The sequence below is a fragment of the Lontra canadensis genome, unplaced genomic scaffold, assembly GCF_010015895.1.
Source record: "Lontra canadensis isolate GAN:19392208 unplaced genomic scaffold, GSC_riverotter_1.0 scaffold240, whole genome shotgun sequence".
Taxonomy (NCBI): Eukaryota; Metazoa; Chordata; class Mammalia; order Carnivora; family Mustelidae; genus Lontra; species Lontra canadensis.
In genome coordinates, this window is record NW_022631234.1 from 730,165 (window position 1) to 757,745 (window position 27,581).

At 35.8% G+C, this 27,581-nt stretch overlaps 1 protein-coding gene across 1 annotated transcript in view; it reads right to left on the reverse strand.

Moving 5' to 3' along the window:
• TSBP1 (testis expressed basic protein 1) overlaps positions 1-27,581 on the reverse strand; it is an 85,411-nt gene that overhangs the window by 23,295 nt on the left and 34,535 nt on the right. The window contains exon 27 of the mRNA XM_032849687.1: positions 27,168-27,354. Within this exon, the coding sequence (XP_032705578.1) occupies positions 27,168-27,354 (187 nt within the window). The remainder of the gene's footprint in view (positions 1-27,167; positions 27,355-27,581) is intronic.

The window sequence follows — 27,581 nt, forward strand, 5'->3', positions numbered from 1 at the left end:
CAGAGGCTTTAACCCACTGAGCCACCCAGGCGCCCCTTTTTCCACCAATCTTTATGGTCTCTGTTTTATATAAAATCATAGATATTCTAGTAGGATTCTGAATAGAGGGTATGGGAAATATAATGTTTATCTTTCTTTTGAAATGGAAACAGCTGCATTTAGGGAGAAAAAAACCCACAATGAGTGCATAACAGAAACAAAAAGGGAGTTTCTTAGAATTGCAGGTGTCGTAAAGTGGATACAGAGAACATGACTGCCATTGATACTGTTCAATGACTGAATACAAATATATTCTCAATTACTGCTCAAGCATTTATGTCAGACACAAGAGCTCAATTTTTAGAAGTGGGAGAAATGAACTACTTTTTCTTTGCATTCTCCCCAGTTTCTCTGAAGAAGGGTGTCAGGAATGTTTAAATTCATATGTAAACTCCCAGAGGGCAGTTATTTTCTTCAGTTTTGGTCCCTGCTGTAGCCCTCAATAAGTGAATAATTAATTAATTAATTAAGATCTCAATTGATTTAACTCTGCCAATTGAATTTTATTTCTGACATCTCCTACATTTAAAATTTTCTACCAAAACCATTTATAAACTCTAGTAAAGTAGTTACATCTAGCATATTTTTCCATAGGCGACAATTTACAACAAATGTTCAGAAGCATTATTTCTAATTCCAGGTCAGCTTTAACCAGCTCAGTATTTGGTTTGCCCTCCGTAGGTTTTTTTACTTTCTAAAATAATTCCTCTGTTATTACAGAGGAAGTTATTTAATATAAAAACAAGAGAGACAAACTTGAAAAATTTGAATGTTAAGATCTTTCGTGTTCAGAAAAGGATATAACTAATGTTGGAACCAACCCCAGAATTGATGAATAGATATAGAACTTACTTGGTTCTTCTTGTCTTACTGCAAAAAAGAAATCAAATGAGTGAGTGAGTGAAAGATTTCTGGATGAACAGCGGAGTTACTTCTCAAAATTTATGCTAGAAGTTTTGAAATAAGAGAGACCACCAGATGCTGCACTTAGAATCAGTTCAATATGATTTGAGAGTGAATATCTTCACATTGTTTTGCTAATGTCCCTTTTAATTTGGATGCCTTTTTGGAAAGAAAGGTTAAGAGATGGGAGATGCTATTTCTGGTTTCTCTCTGCTAATTCAAACTCTTCATCAACTAGAGAGATTTTCATGTTACTGACACTTTGTTTTCTTCTTACTATTCCTCTCTCCCCATCACTTCTTTGGAATGATTGTATTGGTTTGTCATGAGCATTGCTATGATTCTTGTTTTGCTAATTGCTGTTCATTATGTTAATTTTAGAAAGTTTTCTCTTTTCCCTATAAACATACATATTGTAGGGCTGGGTGACTGTATTTCTCACCATTTGACTGGGAGGGGGGCACTACTGGACCTTTAGAGCCTGGATTTGAATCCCAACTTCTGCTGCTTATATTGTGGCATCATGGGCAAGTTACCTAGTCTCACTCTTTTATTCTCTTTGTAATAGGAATAACAATCCTTATCTGACACAATGTATATACATACATAAAGTGCTGAGTATAGTGCCTTGTACATTGAATAAATATTAATAAATACAAAAATAAAAATTATATAAAAATAAAAATTAATATTAAATTAAAACTGAATAAATAATATTTATTATTATAGTACCACATTAAGTACCAGTTAGTTTCAATTATAGCCTCTAAATGGACCTTGATAGTTGAAAATGGAACAAACTACTGGAAATAAGAATAGAGAAACAAGAAGCTAGAAGGTGAGAAATGCTGAAAATATTAATAAACTACAGAGTCAGAAATATAAATCTTAAGTCTTGGTGCATTCATACTAAAGCAGAGCACAAAACGGCTTCTAGATTCCATAAAAAAAAAAACAATGTTAACAATATAATTGAGAGAAACATGGAACTTACTCTTAGATTTCTCAGGTCTTGCTTTAATAGAAAAGACAAACATATTAGTGTGGTTGTCTGATGAAACAGAAACACATTTTCACTGTTGTCATTCCAATATGAGCATCACACACTGAACAATAATGAAAAGGATGATTAAGCAGGGACCACTTTGCCTTTGGAATGTTGTGGAAGGAAGAATCCAGAGCTAGTGATGGAACTCACTTTTCCTTTTTCTTCTAGATCCCTGACTGTGTGAAGTCAGGAAATGTGTCATATTCCAACCTATTTTAGTTGAGCTACTTTCTTGGTCCTCCTTTGTCATTTTACTTTTCCAGTCTGCACCGATAATCTTTTTTTTTTTTCTTTAAAGGTTTTATTTATTTGAAAGACAGAGATCACAAACAGGCAGAGAGGCTGGCAGAGAGAGGAGGACGCAGGCTCCCCAATGAGCAGAGAGCCCAACATGGGACTTGATCCCAGGACCCTGGGAACATGACCTGAGCCGAAAGCAGAGGCTTTAACCCACTGAGCCACCCAGGCGCCCCTCAACTGATAATCTTAATCTTTGTGGTCCTCACCAAGATTCCTTACTTAATTTGCCCACTCTGTCACTCCCTTCAGTGAGAGAGGTTTTATTTTCTCTTCATCGAATCCCACACTTAGCATGGCCTCTGCAAGAGCAGGCATTTAACAAATGTTTACTGAAACAAGGAAAAAAAATCACCCTACTGAATGTAGCCAGCATCAGAATGCTCCTCCTTTCCCTCTGTTCTCTTCAAGCACCCATTAAGATTATTTTGAGCCTTATAGGTGAAACAGATATGGGGTATATGAAGGCATGCAGAGATCTCTGCTACAAGATGCGTGAGGGTGAGCAAAAGAGATTGCTGGGAGAGTGGTGAACATATGATATTCTGTGCCTAAGTCCTGGAAAACTTTTAGTTTTAAGATATTCAAAACTTGATCAGTCTAGGAAAAATGATTTCAAGGTTATAAGGAGTGTTTTTTAAAATAATTTAGCAAGAGGTGAAATAATTAATATACTTTTGGAGCAGCTTAATACACTTGGGGCAGCTTTTTTGGTTCTAGAGAATCACTAGAAAGAGACAGGTGTGACAAGCAAAGCAGAGATGAGATGACAACGTAAGATTTGAAAAAGAAGTATCTGAAACACTATGACTCTGAGTAATCAAACTACATGTAAGAATGAGAAAACACACAAAGAAGAAAATTATTGTTTTCTAAGTATGAATTTGGGTTGCATTAATGGTGAAAACTGTTCCTTGACTGTGGAAGAATATGTGTGCGTATGTGTATTCTTGTTCACAGTTGAGTAAGCAACAATTTCACTAAAGTATTGTTATGAGACTGAACTCCAGATGTGCTATTTTGGGGCTCAGGTTATAAGTATCAGTGCAGAGTATAAAAATTTCATTTTTTTATGGGACCCAGCACCCCAAGTAATTTTGAAGATCAGTGATTTTTTTCAGAAGCTGCACCTTGACAAACAAGGGCATCACTCATGGAAGTAAGTGGGGTTCCTTCAAATAGCCTCATGGACGTTGAATAAAATAAGAGGAACCAGAGGTTTGTTCCGGTAGACTAGTGGGTGAAAATGTGTCATCACCCCCTTAGAGATTCTCAGAGCCTGAAGGAGCAGGATGCATTGCAAGAGAGGCTGACTCTTTTGTGGGTGGACACACTTGTGATCCATAGTCAATGTCATGATGACCTGCCTCCTTAGGGTTTCACAGTATTATTGTTTTATTTGCTTTCTTTTTATTTTGAGATACTGTAAAAAATAATATCTCAGAAATAAAAAAATCTTACTACTTGTAATGTTTGTCATAGTTGTTCCCAATTTTTCTTCTAAGAAAAAAGATAATATAGAGATGTCCAAGATTACCCTTTGAATCACCAATCCCAGGTTCATTTTCTTCCCTTAATTTAGCATTAAGTGTGTATCCAGCAATTTTTCTTTTTTTTAAATTTTTTTTTAAGATTTTATTTATTCATTTGACAGACAGAGATCACAAGTAGGCAGAGAGGCAGGCAGAGAGAGAGGAGGAAGCAGGCCCCCTAGTGAGCAGAGAGCCCAATGTGGGGCTCGATCCCAGGACCCTGGGATCATGACCTGAGCTGAAGGCAGAGGCTTTTAACCCACTGAGCCACCCAGGCGCCCCTGTATCCAGCAATTTTAAAAAGTACTTTCATATATATGTGGATCCTTAAGCAATAGGGTAGGTTTCAATATTTTTTGCTTTAACTTGCATGTTTCTTTTTTTAAAATATTGATACATAAATTGTTATTCAATTCTCTGAAATACTTATTCTCTATTATTATGTGTCCTCTTTTATTATTAGTTTGTATCAGGAAATACCATTTTTCATCTGGTTTGTTTCCATTCAACACTATGACTGGAGATCTTTTTTCAATTACAATATACAGACACGTAGAGTTAGTTCATTTTAAACTACTGTATATTATTCTATTTTATGAGTTTACATATGTTAATTTATTTATGATTTTTGAATGTCACAATAAACATCTTTGTACATGACATTTTATGTACAAATGTAAGACTTTATTCTTGTGTTTATACCCAGAAGTAAATTCAAGATTTTATTTATTTGAGAGGGAGGGAGTGCAGTGTTGGGGGGATGGGGTGGACAGAGGCAGAGAGAGTCTTGAACAGACTCCACACTGAGCACAGAACCTGACTTGGGGCTCGATCTCAAAATCCTGAGATCATGACCTGAGTGGAAAACCAGAGTCTGATGCTCAACCAACTGTACCACCCAGGTCTTAATAAATATTTGATCTTGTCAAGCTTTAAATTTTTTACTGATATTTGTGGAGAAAAGAAGTATCTCACTTTATGTTGTATTTTTGATTATTAATGAGATTTGCAAACGTATGTTTATTAGGCATTCAGTTTCCCTATTTTGTGAACTGTTTATTCTTATCCTTAAATCATTTATTTTTCTTACTGATTGTGAGATTTTATTTATATTCTTAATGCTGATAACATTGATAGTTATGCACACTGCAAATATTTTCTCTCAGTCTGACTCCCTCTTATCTTTTAACATTATTTGTAGTGTGTTTGGTCAATAAAAAGTTTTGAATTTTTATTAATCAACATTTATGTTACCTGTTTTCTCAGTATTTTAAAAGAAAGCCTCCTTATCTGAGTCATAAATCTATTCTCGTATATAAGGGTCTGTCTCTGGATTCTTGATTTTGTCACACTGATTTTTTCCCAACTTCTGCTGCTCATTTTTTTAAAAGATTTTATTTATTTATTTGATAGAGAGAGAGATCAGAAACAGGCAGAGTGGCAGGCAGAAAGAGAGGAGGAAGCAGGCTCCCTACTGAGCAGAGAGCCTGATGTGGGGATCGATCCCAGGACTCTGGGATCATGAACTGAGCCAAAGGCAGAGGCTTAACACACTGAGCCACCCAGGCGCCCCTGCTGCTCATTTTTAAATCAGATATTTTGCTATTGAGTTGATGAGTTCCATATGTATAACATATGGGATATATGTATAAAATGACTCCTTATCAGGTAGGGCATTTGCAGATAATTTTTTCTAATTTCATAGATTGTCTTTTCATTTTGCAGTTCATTTCTTTTTCTATACAGTAGCCTTTTAGTTTGGTGTAGTTCCATCTTAATTATTTTGTCCGATATTAAGGAGTTATTCCCTTTATCTTTTCCTAAGAATTTTACAGTTTTCAGTCTTATCCATTTTGAGTTTATTTTTGTGAGTGGAGTAAGATAGGAGTCTAATTTCATTCTTTTGCATGTGAATATTTTTTCCCCAGCATCATTTATTGAAGATACTATCCTTTCCCCATTGAATATTCTTGGGTCCGCTGTTAAATGTTACTTGACTGTCTATGAATGGGTTTATTTCTGAGCTCTCAATTCTATTCCATTGGTCTCTGTGTCTGTTTAATGCCACTAACATATGATTTTGATTATTATACCTTTGTAATAGCCTAGATGAGATGTGATGCCTCCAGCTTTGTTCTTGTTCCTTGGGATGACTTTGGTTATTCAGAGTCTTTTTGGTACCACACAAATGTAGAATTGTGTTTTCTGTTTCTATGAACAATGGAAATTTGATAGGAATTGGAAATTTGATAGGAATTCCATTAACTCTATAGATGGCTTTGGGCTTTGGGTAGTACGGAGTTTTAGCAGTATTAATTCTTCCAATCCATGGAATATTTTTCTATTTGTGTCTTCATTATTTTTTTTTTTAAGATTGTATTTATTTGAGAGAGAGAGAGAGAGAGCACAAGCGGGGGGATGGCAGAGGAACTGGGACAAGCAGACTCTTTGCTGAGCAGGGAGCCTGACCCAGGGCTAGATCCCAGGACCCTGAGATCATGACCTGAGCCAAAGGCGGACCTTAACCAACTGTTATTAGTTCTAACAGATTTTTGGTGGAATCTTTAAAGATTTGTGTATATAAAATCATATCACATGCATGCAAAAAGTGCAGAGAGAGGAGGAGTCAAGATGGCAGAGAAGTAGCAGGCTGAGACTACTTCAGGTATTGGGAGATCAGCTAGATAGCTTATCTAAAGATTGCAAACACCTACAAATCCAACGGGAGATCGAAGAGAAGAAAAACAGCAATTCTAGAAACAGAAAATCAACCACCTTCTGAAAGGTAGGACTGGCGGAGAAGTGAATCCAAAGCGACGGGAAGATAGACCGCGGCAGGAGGGGCCGGCTCCCAGCAAGCGGCGGAGCAACGGAGCACAAAATCAGGAGTTTTAAAAGTCTGTTCCGCTGAGGGACATCGCTCCAGAGGCTTAACTGGGGTGAAGCGCACGCGGGGTCAGTGTGGCCTCAGGTCCCGCAGGGTCACAGAAGGATCGGGGGTGTTTGAGTGTCGCAGAGCTTACAGGTATTAGAACAGGGAAGCCGGCTACAGAGACAGAGCCGATGAGTGAGCTCTAAGCTTGGGTTTACCTTGAACCGGTCGCAGGCTCTGTCAGCTCGGAACGCGGCTGTTGGCCACGGTGACGGGAGCAACTGGGCGCTGTTCTCTGAGGGCGCACTGAGGAGTGGGACCCCAGACTCTTGGCTCCTCCGGGCCGGAGACTGGGAGGCCGCAATCTTCATTCCCATCCTCCGGAACTCTACGGAGTGCGCTCAGGGAACAAAAGCTCCCGAAAGCAAAACGGAGCGGATTACTCAGCCCGGCCCCTGGTAAGGGTGGTGCAACTCTGCCTGGGGCAAAGACACTTGAGAATCACTACAACAGGCCCCTCTCCCAGAAGATCAACAAGAAACCCAGCCAGGACCAAGTTCACCTACCAAGGAGTGCAGTTTCAATACCAAGGAGAGCAGCGGAATTCCAGAGGAGGAGAAAGCAAAGCACGGAACTCATGGCTTTCTCCCCATGATTCTTTAGCCTTGCAGTTAATTTAATTTTTTTTTCTTTTTCAATTTTTTTTCCTCTTCTCTGCTAATTTTTTTAACTTTTACCCTTTTCTTATTTAATGTTTTTTAACTAGTTTATCTAATATATATATTTTTGTTTTCCGTTTTATATTTTTTCATTATTGGTTTTCTTTTTTTATTTGTTTCTTTTTTCTTTTTTTTTTTTTTCCTTTCTGAACCTCTTTATATCCCCTTCCCCCACCCCCCTCACGATTTGGGATCTCTTCTGATTTGGCTAAAGCATATTTTCCTGGGGTTGTTGCCACCCTTTTAGTATTTTACTTGTTCTTTCATATACTCTTATCTGGACAAAATGACAAGGCAGAAAAATTCACCACAAAAAAAAGAAAAAGAGGCAGTACCAAAGGCTAGGGACCTAATCAATACAGACATTGGTAATATGTCAGATCTAGAGTTCAGAATGACGATTCTCAAGGTTCTAGCCGGGCTCGAAGAAGGCATGGAAGATATTAGAGAAACCCTCTCGGGAGATATAAAAGCCTTTTCTGGAGAAATAAAAGAACTAAAATCTAGCCAAGTTGAAATCAAAAAAGCTATTAATGAGGTGCAATCAAAAATGGAGGCTCTCACTGCTAGGATAAATGAGGCAGAAGAAAGAATTAGCGATATAGAAGACCAAATGACAGAGAATAAAGAAGCTGAGCAAAAGAGGGACAAACAGCTATTGGACCACGAGAGCAGAATTTGAGAGATAAGTGACACCATAAGATGAAACAACATTAGAATAATTGGGATTCCAGAAGAAGAAGAAAGAGAAAGGGGAGCAGAAGGTATATTGGAGAGAATTATTGGAGAGAATTTCCCCAATATGGCAAAGGGAACAAGCATCAAAATCCAGGAGGTTCAGAGAACCCCCCTCAAAATCAATAGAATAGGTCCACACCCCATCACCTAATAGTCAAATTTACAAGTCTTAGTGACAAAGAGAAGATCCTGAAAGCAGCCCGGGAAAAGAAGTCTGTAACATACAATAGTAAAAATATTAGATTGGCAGCAGACTTATCCACAGAGACCTGGCAGGCCAGAAAGAGCTGGCATGATATATTCAGAGTACTAAAGGAGAAAAACATGCAGCCAAGAATACTATATCCAGCTAGGCTATCATTGAAAATAGAAGGAGAGATTAAAAGCTTCCAGGACAAACAAAAACTGAAAGAATTTGCAAACACCAAACCAGCTCTACAGGAAATATTGAAAGGGGTCCTCTAAGCAAAGAGAAAGCCTAAAAGTAGTAGATCAGAAAGGCACAGAAACAATATACAATAACAGTCACCTTACAGGCAATACAATGGCACTAAATTCATATCTCTCAATAGTTACCCTGAATGTTAATAGGCTAAATGTAACAATCAAAAGACACAGGGTATCAGAATGGATAAAAAACAAAACCCATCTATATGTTGCCTACAAGAAACTCATTTGAAACCCGAAGACACTTTCAGATTTAAAGTGAGGGGGTGGAAAAGAATTTACCATGCTAATGGACATCAGGAGAAAGCGGGAGTGGCAATCCTTATATCAGATCAATTAGATTTTAAGCCAAAGACTATAATAAGAGATGAGGAAGGACACTATATCATACTCAAAGGATCTGTCCAACAAGAAGATCTAACAATTGTAAATATCTATGCCCCTAACGTGGGAGCAGCCAACTATATAAACCAATTAATAACAAAATCAAAGAAACACATCAACAATAATACAATAATAGTAGGGGACTTTAACACTCCCCTCACTGAAATGGACAGATCATCCAAGCAAAAGATCATCAAGGAAATAAAGGCCTTAAATGACACACTGGACCAGATGGACATCACAGATATATTCAGAACATTTCATCCCAAAGCAACAGAATACACATTCTTCTCTAGTGCACATGGAACATTCTCCAGAATAGATCACATCCTCGGTCCTAAATCAGGTCTCAACTGGTATCAAAAGATTGGGATCATTCCCTGCATATTTTCAGACCACAATGCTCTGAAGCTAGAACTCAATCACAAAAGGAAATTTGAAAGGAACCCAAATACATGGAGACTAAACAGCATCCTTCTAAAGAATGAATGGGTCAACCAGGAAATTAAAGAAGAATTGAAAAAATATGTGCTATGATGAGTGCGGTGAAGTGTGTAAATCTGGCAATTTACAGACCTGTACCCCTGGGGAAAAAATTTATGTTTATAAAAAATAAAATTAAAAAAAAAAGTGCAGAGAGAGCTTTGATTCTTCCTTTCCAATCTGAATGCCTTTAATTTCTTCTCCTTAACTAACTACTCTGGAAAGAACTTCCAGTACTATATTGACTAGGAATGGTGAGAGTGGGCAACCTTGCCTTGTCCCTGATATTAAGGAAAAGCTTTCAACTTTTGCTATAGGGTGGATGTTTGCTGTGGGTTCTTTATATATGGGCTTTATTATATTGAGGTATATTTCTTCTACATCTAATTTGTTGAGAATTTTTATTATGAAAAGATAGTGAATTTTGTCAGATGCTTTTTTTGCATATATTGAGATGATCATATGATTTTTATCTTCTGTTCTACTAATGTGATGTAGCACACTTTTTGATTTGCATGTATTGAGCCATCCAGGAATAAATCCCACTTTATCATTGTGTATGATCATGTCAATGTGATATTTACTAGTATTTTGTTTAGACTTTTTTGCATCTTTATTCATCAGGAGTATTGGTTTGTAATTTTTTATTGTAGTGTCTTTATTTGTCTTTATCACAAGGTTAATGCTGGTCTCATAAAATTTGTAAGTGGTCCTCCACTTCACTTTTTGCGGAAGAGCTTGGCAGAGATTAGTGTCACCTCTTTTTATGTGTTTGATGTAATTCACCAGTGAAACTGTCTGCTGTTCGGCATTTTTTTTTTTTTTTTTTTTTTTGTTTTTTTTTTGTTGAGAGGTTTTGATTACTACTATAATCTCCTTACACATTATTGGCCAGTTCAAATTTTATTATTTCCTGATTCAGTCCTGGTAAGTTGTATGTTCCTGGTTATTTATCCATCTCTTCTAGGTTATCCAGTTGTTGGCATATAAGTGTTCATCGTAGTCTTATGACCTTTTGTGTTTCCATAGGTTTCACTTTTAAAAGGGATGCCTGGGTGGCGCAGTGGGTTAAAGCCTCTGCCTTCAGCTCAGGTCATGATCCCATGGGGTCCTGGGATCAAACCTTGGGATCAACCCCTGCATCAGGCTTTCTGCTCAGCCTCTCTGCCTACTTGTAATCTATCTGTCAAATAAATTAATTAATTAAATCTTTAAAAAAAAGGTTTCAGTTGTAAAGGCTTTTGTTTCATTTCCAATTTTGGTTGCAACTTCTCTCTTTTTTACTTATTCCAACAGTTTGTCAATTTTGTTTATCTTTTCCCAAAACCAGCTCTTTGTTTCATTGATCTTTTCTGTTATTTTTATGGTCTCTATTTCATTTATTTCTGATCTGATCTTTGCTATTTCTTTCCTTCTGCTAAGTTTGTCTTAGTTTGTTTTTTTGTAATCCCTTGAGGTATAAATTTAGGTTGTTTGTAGGCCAATTTCTTAATATAGTTGTTTTTCAATAAAACTTCCCTTGAGAACTGCTTTTGCTATATCTCGTAAGTTTTTGTATGTTGTATTTCCACTTTTTGTTTTGAGAAATTTTTTAATTTGCTTTTTGATTTCTTCTGTGACCCATTGGTTGTTCAGCAGCGTGTTGTTTAATGTCTGCACATTTGTGAATTTTCTTTTTCTCTTAGTTTGATTTCTAGTTTCATAGCATTGTGATTGGAAAAAGTATTTGCTATGATTTCAATCTTCTGTATTTGCTAAGCCTTATGTTTTGACCTAAAATATGATCTATTCTGGAGAATATGTGTGTGCACTTGAGAAGAATGTTTATTTAGCTCTTGTTAGAATGTTCTGTATATGTCTGTTAGATTCATTGTTCTAAGGTATGTTTCAAATCTTGTTTCCTCACTAATTTTCAGTCTATACATGATCTTTTCATTGTTGTAAGTGAGGTATTGAAATCCCCTACTCTTATTCTATTGTCTACTTCTCCTTTCATATGTTAGTATTTGCTTAATATATTTAGTTGCTCCAATGTTGGGTGCATATACATTTACAATTGTTATATCCTTTTGAAGAATCGATCACTTTATAGAGATGTAGTGAACTTTGTCTCTTGTTACAATCTTTGTTTTAAAATCTGTTTTGTCTGATTCAAGTACAGCTACCTCTGTGCCCTCTCGTGACTTCCTCATGCAGGTAATGTCATTGTCATCCCTTCACTATAAGTCTAAGTGTGTCCTTAAAGGTGAAGTGAGTTTTTTGTTGGTAGCATATACCTAGATCTTGTTTTTTAATCCATTTTGCCTTTTGATTGAAGAATTTAGTCAATTTATATATAAGGTAATTATTGATAAGTAAGGATTTACTAGTGCTGTCTTATTGGTTTTTGGATGTTTTTAAGTCCCTTGTTCTTGTATTCCTTTTTTGCTGTCATTCTTTGTGAATTGATGATTTCCTAAGTGGTATGATTTGACTCCCCCTTCTTTTTTTTCTTTTGTGGATATACTGTAGGTTTTTGCCTTGTGGTTATTATGAGGCTTACATAAAACATTTTATAGAAGTCTATTTTAAGCTGATATTTTCAATCCTGTACAAAAACTCTATCTTTTTATTTCTTCTCCTATATTTTTATGTTTTTCATGTCATAATTTTCTTCTTTGTATAGCGTGACCATAAAAAAATATTGTAGTTATAGTTTTTTTTAATATTTTTGTGTTTTAAACCTTTATACTAGATTTAAGTGATCAACACACTACCATATATCAGTAATAGAATATTCTGAATTTGACTATATGTTTAACTTTACCAGTATGTTATATATTTTCATATTATTAGTGAGCAATATTTCATTTCACTTCAAAGGATTCCTTTCAGAATTTCTTGTAAGTCAGGTCTAGTGGTGATGAAATTCCTCAGTTTTTGTTTCTTTGAGAAAGTCTTTCTCTTTCCTCCATTCCTGAAGGAAGACTTTGATTGGTTGTCTTTCTGGTTTGCAATGTTTTCCTTTCAGCACTTTGAATATATCAATCTACTCTCCTGGCCTGTATGAGTTCTGCTGAGAAATTAACTTAAAGCCTTATGATGGTTCCCTTATAAGTAAAACTATTTTTTTCTCTTTTTGCTTTTTAATTTTTTTTTAATTTTTATTAACATATAATGTATTATTTGCCCCAGGGGTACAGGTTTGTGAATCATCAGACTCACACATTTCATAGCACTCACCATAGCACATACCCTCCCCAATGTCTATAACCCAGCCCCCCTCTCCCTACCCCCATACTCCCCAGCAATCCTCAATTTGTTCTGTGAGATTAAGAGTCTCTTATGGTTTGTCTTCCTCCTGATCCCATCCCATCTTATTTCACTTTTTCCTTCCCTACTCCCCACAACACCCTGCCCGCCTTTCAAATTCCTCATATCAAAGAGATCATATGATAATTGTCTTTCTCTGATTGACTTATTTTGCTCAGCATAATACCCTCTAGTTCCATCCATGCCATTGCAAATGGAAAGATTTCATTTCTTTTGATGGCTGAATATATATATATATATATATCTTCTTTATCAATTCATCTGTTGATGGACATCTAGGTTCTTTCCACAATTTGGCTATGGTGGACATTGCTGCTATAAACATTTGGGTGCATTTTTCCCTTTGGATCACTACATTTGTATCCTTAGGGTAAATACCCAATAGTGTGATTGCTGGGTCATAGGGTAGCTCTATTTTCAACTTTTTGAGGAACTTCCATGTTGTTTTTCAGAGTGGCTTCACCAGCTTGCATTCCCACCAAAAGGTTGGAGGGTTCTCCTTTTCTGTATGCTCACCAACATCTGTCATTTCCTAACTTGTTAATTTTAGCCATTCTGACTGGTGTGAGGTGGTATCTCATCATGGTTTTGCTTTGTATTTCCCTGATGATGAGTGACGTACAGCACTTTTTCCTCTTGCTGCTTTTAAAATTCTTAGTCTTTGCTTTTAGATAGTGTAATTAATGTGCTTGGACAAAAGTGTTTTGGGTGGAAATTTTGAGATGATTCACTAGCTTCAAGAATTTGGATTTCCAAATTTCTTACCAGATTGGGAAATTTCTTGTCATTATTACTTTAAATAAGCTTTCTATTCCTTTCCCCCTCTTTTTCTGGGACTCCAAGAATATGCAGATTGCTTCTTTTAATTGTATCCCATAATTCATGTGGGCTTTCTTTACTCTTTTTCATTCTTTTTCTTTTTTTTGCTCCTCTGACTAGATGATTTCAAATAACTTGCCTTCTAGTTCACTACTTAGAGAACTGTAAAATAGACAACTAAATGAAATTAGGGAAAGAATGCATAAACAAAATGAGAAATTCAACAAAGAAATAAAAACCATTAAAAAAACGAATCTTAGAGCTGAAGAAAACATTGAACTGAAGAATTCAATAGAGAGGTTCCATGAAAGACTCAACCACACAGAAAAATAGAGTGATGAGTCATTCTGAATATTTTGTCAAATATTTCTTTAGGGTCATTTCTTTAGGGTCAGTCATTGGATTTTTTATTAGTTTCCTTTGATGGAGTTATATTTTCTTGATTATTCGTGATGGCTCTGGCCTTGTGGTGGTGTCTATGTGTTTGAGGGAGTAGGCACCACTTCCAGTCTTTACAGACTGGATTTGGCAGGCAAAACTCTACCCTTCAGGCCATTAAGAGATTATGGATAGGCCCTCTTGCAGTGCTGTGTGCAGGCTTGCTATGAGAGTGTTTGGGAAAGAAGGTCTGATTCCTGGATCAGCAGCTAGGTAGGTTTACTTTAGGGTATATGGAGACCAGCCTGGTACATGAGTCTGTGGGTCAAGCCTGAAGCCTGGATTCATTGTGCTGGGCCTGGTCCTTGAGTGAGTGGTGAAGGGACCAAGCCCTGAATCAGCATAGGCAGACTTAGATCCTGTGTCCACAGCTGCCCACCAGGTGTTGTTATCTACTGAGGTGTGCCCAGCATCTGAGCCCATGGAGGTTGGTCTAATATAGGGATGGTCCTGGAGCCTGGCTTCATGGAAATGGGTGTGGCAGCTAGGACTGAGGAGAAATGGCCTGGTGATAAGGTTATCCTGGAGCCTTATGTCACAGGAGCCCACCAGTGCTGGGATATGTTGGGGAGACTGATCCATGGGAATTCATTAGGAGCCTGATGCCATAGGAGTTGGCCAGTACATCCGTGTGAGCTGAGATCTCTCCTCCCAAAGGTGTCTCCCTCTGTGCTGGGCCACTTGTGCATGGAAAAGGGGTGATAGAAATAATGTGACTCTATCTCTCCTACCTTCCTCAGTGGATATTTTCTTATTTCTGTGCTTTACACAGGTTCTGTAGTCCCTCATTTGGAATCCTTGGCTCTTGTGAAGGTATTATCATACATGGATAGTTGTTCAAATTGGTGTTTATGGATCAGACAAGTGCTAGAATTTTTGTTGCTGCCATTTTGCTGATGCCACTCCCCTTTACTACACTGGTTAACATACCCACAGTGATTAGTTTATTCTTCTGCTATAACCACACGCATTCAATCAGTATTCTTTTTTAAATGACTTGATAATCAAATGATTAATTTGATAAATTTGGTGAGCCTTCTCTCTTGGGAACTCAATGTTTACAAATATGTTATTTATTCTTGGATTTTTTTTTCTTTTTTATATATATAGAATTGATTTGTCAAAATCCACAAAAATTCCTCTTGGGGATTTTTACTTGAATTTTATTGAATTATAAATTGGTTGAGGGGAGTATTAACATTTCTATTGTTGTTGAATTTTCCTATCTTTGAAAATGGTTTATGTATTTATTCAGGTCCTATATTAATTTTTTAATGGTATTCTCAAAAACTGGAGGCAAACTGAATACCAAGAAACATTTTTCTTTCTTTCTTATGCCCTCTCTCTAAGTTGTCATGATTCAGAACTGGCTCACAGAGTAAAAGACATAGCAGGAATATAAGGAGAAAAATCTACAAAGTTATAATCAGTTTGCTCATTATTATCATTAGTAAATAGATGAATTCTGCATTATAATTATATATTGACAACAGTCACTACACATGTGCTACATCAACATTGTAAAAGTCGACACTGAAATTATTTCCATCAGGGAGTCAATAATATAGAGGAGCAAATGGGCTTGAAGGCCTGGTGCTAAACTGAACTATTAATCTATTTAACAGTAGACAATACCGGTTAGATGGCTAACCTGTCTTCCCTCCCACCCATCCCTTCTTCCTCCTTACTTCTTCTCCTTTCTCTTACCCTACCTATCTAATCTCCCTATATTCTCTCTCAGTTTGTTTCAGGATACAAGTTTTTCCATCTCCTGTAATAACAAGTGCTCAGAGAAAACGGCTAGGTAAAAATAAGGTGTTCCATTTGATTTCTCTATATATAAGACAACACATTTTTGGAGGTTTATTGTTAGGAGATTTGTAAATTTTGTTTCTTTAGTGAGTGGTATAATTTTATTTTTAAATTATATTTTCTAAAATGTTATTGCTGACATAAGAATGTTTTAAGTTCTGTTTGTTTTTGTATCTAGTAACTTTGCTGACTTTGTATTAAGAATTAGCAGTTTGTTCATGTTTCATAGTCTTTTATGCAAATAATCATAGTCTGAAAATAATGACAAAATTCTTCCTTTTCTTTGTCTTTATATCTTTTTTGTTTTATTGCACAGGCTGGCATAAATTAGTAGTAGTAATATTCTTGATTTTGACTTGAGTGGCAATGGTTCTAAAATGTTGTTTTTTAGAATTCTTAAGAAATAAAGGAATAAATCTCTTTTATTAGATTAAAGAAATTCTTATTTATTCCCTTTTGAGTTTTTATTTCTTGCTAATAAGAGTTTTGGTTAGAATTCTTTGTTGAATCTTATAAAATAAGTTTTCTTCATCTTTTTAAATGATCAACATTTTTCTCCTTTTATCTATGAATTTAGCAAATTTATTGATAGTTTTCTAAATAATTTCTATCATGGTTATGAGGCATTTAAAATAAATATAGTATCACTGTGTTTATGATCAGTGTATCATTGCACTATTTGTTTAGGAATTTTATATCTGTGTTTCTAAGTAAAATATGTCTATGCATTTTTAAAAAGATATACTTATTTATTTATTTGAGAGAGAGAAAGAATGAGAGAGAGAGCACAGGCTGAGTGAGGGGCAGAGAGGGAAGCAGAATTCCCACTGAGCAGGGAACTCAGTGCAGGGCTCAGCGGGAACTCTGGGATCATGATCTGAGCAGAAGGCAGTGGCTTAACTGACTAACCCCCCCCCAGCCCCAGGTAACCCTATGCATTTTTTTTTTCTTATACAACTTTTGCCTTGCCTTGAAATTAAGGAATTACAACATCATAAAATGAGTTCAAGTAGATTTCATTTCTTTCCTATTCTTTGGCAGAGTTCCAAATACAAGAATTATCTGTTTTTTTGAAAATTTGGCAAAACCATCTTGTCTGGGACTTTTTTTTTAAAGATTTATTTATTTGAAAGAGAGAGAGACAGAGAGAGCATGAGTGGAGAGAGGGGCAGAAGGAGAGGAAGAAGCAGACTCCCTGATGAGCAGGAAGCCTAATGGGGGCTCGATCCCAGGAGCCTGGGATCATGACCTGAGCAGAAGTGACCTGAGCTGAAGTCTACAATTAACGAACTGAGCCACCCAGGCACTCCTGGGGCTTTTAAAATGAGAGGGTTTTTCTGACTCACTTTTCATTTTATTTTATAATTATCGACAACATTTGGGTTTTATTTCTTCTTGAGTCAGTTTTGATAATTCACATATTTTTCAAAAAATTGGTATTTGTTTTTAATGTATTCTTTTAGTTTAGTGCATTCTTTTATGATGCTAGAAATTTTTATTGTATTGATAAGTAAGTTCCTTTTTTATTCCTACATTTGTGTTTTTCCTTTTTCCATTAAAATTTTTTCAACAAAATAAAAAAGATTATTTTTAAATGTTTAATTTTAATTTTATTAATTTCTTCTACTTTTGGTGTTTTTTTCTTTTTTTATTCTTTCAGCTTTTTGAGGTATAACTGACAAGTAAAACTGTAAGATAATAAAGTGTACATTGTGATGATTTGATACACAAATTCATTGTGTAAGATTTCTTCCCATCTAGTTAATTAACACATCTATCACCTCATTATATATATAATTTTTGCAAGAAAATTTAAGTTCTACTCTCAGCAAATTTAATTTATACAATTTCAATTATATAATGCAGTATTATCAACTATAGTCGCCATGTTCTACATTAGGTCTTCAGAGTTTATTCATTTTATAGCTAAAAGTGTATATCCTTTTACCAAACTTTCCATATCTTCCCCACTCCTCAACCCCTGGCAACTACTTTTCTGCTCTCTCTTTCTATGAGTTTGATTTTTCTTTTTAAGATTCCAGATATAAGTGATACCACACAGTATTTGTCTTTCTCAGTCTTATTTCACTTAGTATAATGTCCTCAAGGTCCATTAATGTTGTAACAAACAACAGAATTTCCTTCTGTCTCATGACTGAATAATATTCCATTGTGTGTGTATGTGTGTGTACACACACACAATATCTTCTTTATCCGTTCCTCTGTTGATAGACACTTATATCTTGGCTATTGTGAGTAATGCTACAGTGAACATGAAAGTAAAGATAGTTCTTTGATACCCTATTTTCATTCCTTTGGAGTTATTATTAGATGGGTTTACTAGATTATACCATAGTTTTATTTTTAATTTTTTCAGAAAACTTTATACTGTTTTCCATAGTGGCTCAACCAATTTATATTGCCACCAACAATACACAGGATTCCCTTTTCTCCACATCATTGCCAACATTTGCTATCTCTTGTATTTTTTCATAGTAGCCCTTCTAACCAGTGTGAAATGACATCTCATGGTTTTGGTTTGCATTTCCCTGATGAGTTATGTTAAACACCTTTTCAAGAACCTGCTCCTCATTTAGATGTCTTTCTCAAAAAAAAAAAAAAAAGTCTATTCTGTTTCTCTGTCCATTTTTAAATCAAGCTTTATTTTTTCACTATTGAGTTGTATATGTTTTCTTTATATACTTTGGATATTAACCCCGTATTATATATATGATTTGCAAATATTTTCTCCTGTTTGGTAGGTTGTCTTTTTATTTTGTTGAACGTTCCCTCTGGTATACAGAAGCTTTTTAGTTTTATATACTCTCACTTGTTTATTTTGCTTTTCTTGCCTTGGCTTTGGTGTCAAATCCAAAAAGTTCATTGCAAAGACCAATGTCAGAAACCAATGTTTTCCTTTAGGAGTTTTATGGCTTGGGGTCTTAAATTCCTTGGTCCATTTGAATTGATTTTTGTAAATGGTTGTAAGTATTGGTCCAGTTTCATTCTTTTGCATGTGTGTTTATCCAGTTTTCCCAACACCATTTATTAAAAAAACTGTCCTTTCCCCATTGTATATTCTTGGCTCCTTTGTTTAAATTGACCAAATATACATGGGTTTAATTTGGGGCTCCCTGTTCTGTTCCGCTGACACGTGTTTCTCTTTTTATGCCAATATCATACTGTTTTGATTGCTATAAAGTTTTGTAATATGGTTTGAAATCAGGAAATATGATGCCTCTAAGTTTGTTCTTCTTTCCTAAGATTGATTTGGCTCTTCAGGGTCTTTTGTGATGCCATGTTAAATGTTTATTCAATTTACTTTATTTATTATATTGTGTTAAGGGACATGTATAGATATTTTCCTGACACCTCATTTAAAAAAAAAAAAAAACTTGTTTTTGTTTTTTTTTCTCTTTTTTTTTTAAAGACACACATTTTTTTTTAAAGATTTTATTTATTTGTCAGAGAGAGAGAGGGAGAGAGAATGAGCACAGGCAGACAGAATGGCAGGCAGAGGCAGAGGGAGAAGCAGGCTCCCCGCCGAGCAAGGAGCCCGATGTGGGACTCGATCCCAGGACGCTGGGATCATGACCTGAGCCGAAGGCAGCTGCTTAACCAACTGAGCCACCCAGGTGTCCCTTTTTTTCTCTTTTTGAAGGTTTTTTTTTTTTTTTTCTTGAGATTAACCAGGTTTTGTTTTACCAGGTTCCTTTTATTTTACCCTATAGGTTCAGAAGGTGTATGTTGCATTTCTATTGTATTAATAGTAGATTTTTTTTAGCTTAATATTCAAATTTATATTTAAACAAAGTTTAATGTTAATCAATACTTCTGTCCTTCTGACAAATTATCTTCATATGTAATCACCGGCCTTGATTCTTTGTTATTTTTTCTGATGCTTGAGATCTACTCATTTTAAAACACACTAGTAAATTTCTCCTCCTTCAGTTCCTTCTCCTTCTCTTCTTGCTTCCTTTTCTTTTTGTTCTTTTTCTTCTTTATAGTCAACATTTTGGACTTAACATTGTGTTTTGTTAGTTTATTTTCATATATATAACATATATATATGAAAATATATATATTATATATATGTTTTGCTTCTAACTCCTTTTTAAGTTTTATTTTCACTAAAGTATGTCTCCTCAACAAATCTTTCACTGAGATTAGTGAGCTTCTTGAATATATAGAAATATAAGATTTCAATTCATCTTCACTCATAACTGATAATTTGACTCATTGTATCATATGGGTTTACAGTAATTTTCTTTCAGTTTACTGATGACATTGTTTTGCTGTCTTCTGGAATATAGTATTGCTAATGAGAAGTTAACATTAAAATGATTTTTGGTAGATTAATCTTGGCTTCTCTGGTTGTTTTTATGATTTTTTTTTTAATCTCTGTCAGTTTACTATGATAAGTCCTGTGTGTGTGTGCATGTGTGTGTATGTCTATTTTTTTAAAAAGATTTTATTTATTCATTTGACAGAGAGAGAGATCACAAGCAGGCAGGGAGGCAGGCAGAGAGAGAGGAGGAAGCAGGCCCTCCGCGGAGCAGAGCGCCCGATGTGGGGCTCGATCCCAGGACCCTGGGATCACGACCTGAGCCGAAGGCAGAGGCCTTAACCCACTGAGCCACCCAGGCGCCCCTGTGTATGTCTTTTTTAAAGTTGTCTACTTCTAGCACTCAGCATTTTTGATCTGAGGATTTAAGTCTCTTTTCTTCTCAAATGTTGTTAATTACTATTTCTTAAAAATAGTACTTGGTTCTTGTCCTCTGAATTCTCTAAATTCCTGTTATACTTGACCTCCTTATTCTATGCAAGCATGGTTCTTTTCTTTCATATTTTTCTTCATCTCTGTGTATTCTTCTGAGAGATTTCCTCAGTTCTTTTAGTTTACTCTTTTTAAATGTGCTTAGTGTAATACCTAACTGTTACTGAAATAACTATATACTTACATAACTATAAATATTAATATATTATTTAATTATCTATTGTTTCAACTTCAGTAACAGTTTTTCATTTTCTAAGATTTCGGCTTTGTTATTTATATCTACCTCTTCTTTTTCCAAAATATCTTTAAAATATATATGTCCTAATAGATAGTCTTTCTTTTATTTCCCGCTAGGGAAGCCAAGACTTATCAAAACTCCAACCTTTGGTTCCTCTTTGGTGTTATGCTATCTCGACTCTATGCTATATGCTGTATCATCTGCTCTTTGTTTGAAAGTGAAAATTCTCTATGAGAATGAAAATTCTCTCCTTAACCCCTCCAATTAGGTTTTTGGTCCCATCTACTCTATCAGGGATTACTGATGACTTCTGTTTTATAAAATTCAGTGATCAATTCCCAGTCCAAAATTTTATTTCTCAGCAGTTCTTGATATAGTCATTTATTCATTTCATCCTTTCTATCTTGAAATACTCTGAGTTCTATGACACATCCACCCTGTTTTCGTTTTCTTCCTACTTACTTTATATACCAGATATTTTTATGCCTATATTTTGACATATACTTTGCCAGATATGTCTCTTTTTCCCAACCTCTAAAATTGATGTTCTTGAGCTCAATCCTTAGATCACCTTCAGTGATCTAATTTAGTTCAGTGGTTTTAAGTGTTAACTATATGCTAATCGCCGTCAAATTTATGCTTTACCTGGCCTCTCCTGGTAGCTTCAGATTCAAATATTCAATTGTTTTTTGATACAGAGTATATGCTTAGATGGGAACAATATGTTGAGGGACAATTTTCCTATTATCCCCAAATTGACAACTAGCATCAAAAATTTGAGGAAAAGAGTTTATTAAAATCTCCCATGTCCCTCCTAACCCAGCTGAAGTGAGACAAGCCCTCATGAAGAGATTGGCGTAGTTGTGAAGTCTGTGCTACCGGACACAATGGGAAGGAATTCCTGGAGTTGTTGCAAGGCACAGGTGCTTCTCTCAGGCCTTAACAAGTGGCATCTAAATTAGTTCTCCTACACCAAATGTCACTTTCCTTTTAAGTCTAAATAAGAAGACAACTGTACGAGAAAGGAGATTTAAAGAAATCTTCAAAGTTGTGAGTAGATGACAAGGAACAGTGTTGTGGGGGAGGAAGGAATAGTGATATCCTTTCTGAAAGAAAATGAGAAGGACTTCGAGAGATTTGCTTACAAAGATTGGGATGTCTGTGGGAAAGGATGTGTGGCAACTTTCCCTTGGGTTTATGCCTTCATAGTAGATTTGTTGATTTGTTTTGTGACTATTTAAGCATTGGGAAAAGAAAATTGGGAAGAGGGAACAGTGCAGAGTGGCAAGGGTGCAATGGAGCAACAGGTCTTCCTTTCCTTTCCTTTGTAGCAAGGATGCTTGAGCTTCACAAGGAGTGAGTGGGCATTGTAGCCATTTTATCAGACAAACTAGAGCTTCAACCAAAAACTGTAATAAGAGATGAAGAAGGGTACTATAGCATAAAAAAGGGGGTCTATCTAACAAGAAGATCTAACAATTGTAAATATTTATGCTCCTAAGTTGGGGGCAGAAAAATATATAAATTGATTAATAACAGACCTAAAGAAACTCATCGACAAAACACAGTACTAGTTGGCAACCTTACCACCTCATTCACAACAATGGACAGATCATCTAAGTGGGAGAGGAACAAGGAAAAAGGGCTTTGAATGGCACACTGGATCACATGGATGGGCTTGACAGGTATATTCAGAGCATCTTAAAGCAACAGAATTCACATTATTTTCAAGTGCACATGGAACATTCTCTAGAATAGATCACATTCTGGGTCACAAATTGGGCCTCAGCTAGTACAAAAAAGATTGAGATCATACCATGCATATTTTCAGACTACAGTGCTATGAAACTTGAAGTCAACCACAAGAAAAATCTGGATAAACCACAAATACATGGAGGTTAAAGAACATTCTACTTAAGTATGAATGGGTTAACCAGGAAATTAAAGAATTTAAAAAATACATGGAAGCAAATGAAAATGAAAACACCACAGTCCAAAACATTTAGGAGGCAACAAAGGCAGTCCTAAGAGGGAAGTATATAGCAATACAAACCTTTCTCAAGAAGCAAGAAAGCTCTCATATAAATCACCAAACCTTAAACCTAAAGAAGCTGGGAAAAGAACAGCAAATAAAGTCTAAATCTAGCAGGAGAAAGGAAATAATAAAGGTTAGAGCAGAAATAAATGATATAGAAATTTTTTAAAAAAGTAGAATAGATGAATGAAACTAGGAGTTGGTTCTTTGAAAGAATTGACAGAATTGATAAACCCCTAGCCAGATTTATGGGAAAAAAAAAAGAGAGAAAGGACCTAAATAAATAAAATTATAAATGAAAGAGGAGAGATCACAACCAACACCACAGAAATATAAACAAGTATAAGGGAATATTATAAGCAATTATATGCCAACTGATTAGGCAATCTGGAAGAAGTGGATACATTCCTAGAAACATATAAATGACCAAAGCTGAATCAGGAAGAAATAGAAAATCTGAAACGTCCCATAACTAGCAAAGAAATTGGAGCGGTAATAAAAAATTTCCCAACAAACAAGAACCCAGGGCTGGATGGCTTCCTAGCAGAATTATTCCAAACATTTAAGGAAGAGTTAATACCTATTCTTTTGAAACTCTTTCAAAAGATAAAAATATAAGGAAAATTTCCAAACTCATTCTATAAGGTCAGCATTACCATAATTTCAAAACTGACAAGGACCCCACTAAAAAGAGAATATAGACCAATATCCCTCATGAACATGGACGCAAAAATTGTCAACATGATGCTGGCCAATTGAATCTAAGTGTATATTAAAATGATAATTCACCTCAACCAAGTAAGTTTTACTCCTAGTTTTACACCTGCAGGGGTGGTTCAACATCTGCAAATTGATCAATATGATGTACCACATTAATAAAAGGAAGGATAAGCATCATATATGATCCTCTCAATAGATGCAGAAAAAGCATTTGACAAAAATACAGTATCCTTTCTTGATAAAAACCCTTAAGAAAGGAAGAATTGAAGGAACATGTCTCAACATCATAAAGGCTATTATATGAAAGACCCACAGCTATTATCAACATCAACAGAGAAGAACTGAGAACTTTTCCCCTAAAGTCAGGAACATGATAGGGATGTCCACTCTCACCACTGTTATTCAACATAATACTGGAAGTCTTAGCCTCAGTAATCAGATGACAAAAAGAAAAAGAAGGCATCCAAATTGGTAAGGAAGAAGTCAAACTTACTATTTGTAGACAACATGATACTCTACATAGAAAACCTGACAGACTCCACCAAAGAATTCCTGAAACTCATCATGAATTCAGCAAAGTCACAGAATATAAAATCAATGTGCAGAATTCTGTTGCATTTCTATACAGCAAACAAAACAGAAAAAAAAATCAAGGAATCGATCCCATTTGCAATTACATTAAAACAAAGATATCTAGAAATAAATTTAACTAAAGAAGTAAAAGATCTATACTCTGAACATTATAAAACACTTATAAAGGAAATTGAAGAGGATGCAAAGAAATCGGAAAGCATCCCATGCTCATGGATCGGAAGAACAAACATTGTTAAAATGTCTATACTACCCAAGTGAATCTATATATTTAATGCAGTCCTATCAAAATACCACCAGAATTTTTCACAGAGTTAGAACAAACAATCCTTAAATTTGTATGGAATTGCAAAAGACCCTGAATAGCCAAAACAATTCTGAAAAAGAAAACAAAACTGGAGACATTATAATTCTGGACTTCAAGCTTTATTACAAAGCAAGACAGTATGATACTCTACAGACACATAGGTCAATGGAACAGAACAGAGAACCCAGTAATGGACCCACAACTAAATGGTTAAATAATCTTTGTCAAAGCCAAGAAGAATATCCAATGGGGGGAAAAAAAATCTCTTCAACATGGTGTTGAGAAAGCCAGACATGTAGAAGAATGAAACTGGACCACTTTGACACTATACACAAAAATAAGTTCAAAATGGATGAAATACCTGTGAGACAAGAAACAATTGAAGTCATAGAGAAGAACACAGGTAGAAACCTCTTTGACCTCAGCCATAGCAAATTCTTCCCAGACATGTTACCACAGGCAAGGGAAACAAAACCAAAAATGAACTATTGGGACTTCATCGGGGTAAAAAGCTTCTGTGCAGCAAAGGAAACAATCAACAAAACTAAAAGGTAGCCTACAGAATGGGAGAAGATACTTGCAAATGACATATCTGAGTAGAGGGTTAGTATCCAAAATCTGCAAATAACTTATAAAACTCAACACCTAAAAACCAAACAATCCAGTTAATAAATGGCCATAAGACATGAATGACACTCCCCCACACCCCCCAAAAAATCCAGATGGCTAATAGACACGTGAAAGATGCTCAGCATCACTCATTATCAGGGAAATACAAATCAAAACCACAATGAGGTACAATCTCATACCTGTCAGGATGGCTATAACTAACAATACAAGAAATAACAGGTATTGGTGAGGATGTGGAAAAGGGGAACCTTCTTGCACTGTTGGTGGGGATGCAACCTGGCGCAGCCATTCTGGAAAACAGTATGGAGTTTCCTCAAAGTGTTAAAACAGAACTATCATATGATCTAACAATTGCACTGCTAGGTATTTACTCAAAGGATATAAAAATATAGATTTGAAGTGATACATGCAGTCTGATGCTTATAGCAGCATTATCAACAAAGCCAAACCATGAAGAAAGCCCAAATGTCCATCAGCTAATGAGTGGATAAAAAAATACATGAGACATACACACATACTGGAATATTACTCAGCCATCAAAAAGAATTAAATCTTGCCATTTGCAAGAACATGGATTGAGCTAGAATGTATTATGCTAAGTGAACTAAGTCAGACAAATACCATATGATCTCGTGTGTATGTGGAATTTAATAAAGAAAATAGATGAACATATGGGAAGGGGGTAAGGAAAAAAAGGAGAAAGGTAAACAAGCCGTAAGAGACTATTAATGACAGAGAACAAACTGAGGGTTGATGGAGGGAGTTGGTTGGGGTGGGTAGATGAATGATGGGTATTAAGGAGGGCATTTGTTATGATGAGCACTGGGTGTTATAAGTGATGAATCACCTGGATTCTACTCCATAAATCCATATTGCACTATATGTTAAGTTTGTAAAATCCAAATTTAAAAAATGGTGTGATATACAAATATGTAGATTTATATATATGTGTATCACATATATCACATATATATTATATATATATCACATATATATTATATATGTATGTATCTGAGGGTCTTAATGATAAGGAAAAAACTTAGGGTTGCTGGAGGGGAGGTGAGTTGGGGGATGAGGTAAATGAGTGATGGACATTAAGGAGGGTACTTATTATATTAAGTAATGAGCACTATTGTATGCGAGGGATGAATCACTAAATTCTATCCTTGAAACTAATACTATACTATGTATTAACTAACTCGAATTAATATAAAATCTTGAAAGAAAAAAAAAAAGCAAAACAGACATAGCAATCCAAACTTGAGATTTTGTGTTGGTATCTTACTCAACTTTACACCTATTTGGTGATGGTAGTAACAGACTTGAGTTATACTGTGGAGAGGGAGCTGAGGGGCTCTGGAATAGGCCATACAGGAGTCAATACTCTCACATCAGAGACTGTGGAGTAGAGTCCTCAGAACTGGGCAAGTTCTTGCAGATTCCTTCAAAAAATTCAACACATATTCTACAAGACATTTGAGTGCCTAACCTAAATGACATTGAAAGGTATCCAGTTTCATATCCTCAGAAGAAAGACCGCAACTAACAGAGGAGGGAAATTGCGCACCTAATTAAGTGAAACCCATCTTTCTAGCTTCAGCTCAGTGGGAACTATAATCAAAGGAGGTGGATGGAAAGGAGAAGGAGACTGTACTTCTTCCCTGTTCTGAGTCAGTGGGCCTGAGATTGATTGCTAAAATGGAGTATTTCAAGAGGAGTGGCCTGAGGGTTTTTAATAGTTTAAAATGACTAAAAATTATAGGTTCTACCACAAATGTTAATGGGTAAGGTAGAGATATGTGTCAGAGACCATGCCCATGGCCTTCTGAGTGCAGACTTTTTAATAAACCAGTCATAAATGTTCAAAGCATCTTGAATTTAACATGCACAAAACTGAGGTCAAGATTGCCTCCTCTAAATCTGCCATTCTGCCTGTCTTATCTAGATCAGTAAGTAGCCCCATTCTCCCAGTTGCTTTGGCCCCAAACCTGAGAATTATCTTTAGTTCTTTTCCATTTAAACTCACATTCAGTGTAATGGCAGAATCTGTTGGCTGTACCCCAAAAATACATGGAATGTGGAGACTTCTCCCCACCTTCACCCTTATCACTATGCTTCTTGTCACACTCACATGTAACTGGTGGTTCTTTAATTCCAGTCCTACTAACTGGTCTTCCTGCTTTTTCTTTTGAGCTCCTTGCCCTTGTCACTCTCTGACAGTTAATTCCCCATACAGTAGTCAGAGAGATGTTATAAAATTATAAAGCAGACATTATGACTCCCTGTTCAAACCCACTAGTGGGTCCTCATTATGGCTGGAATAAAAATCTACCACTTTTTACCAAGGACTGCAAGGCCTCACATATGTGGCCTGTTTCTCTGACCTTATCTTCTACCATCCCCCATCTTTCTTTTCATCTATCTACATTAGAATATGCAT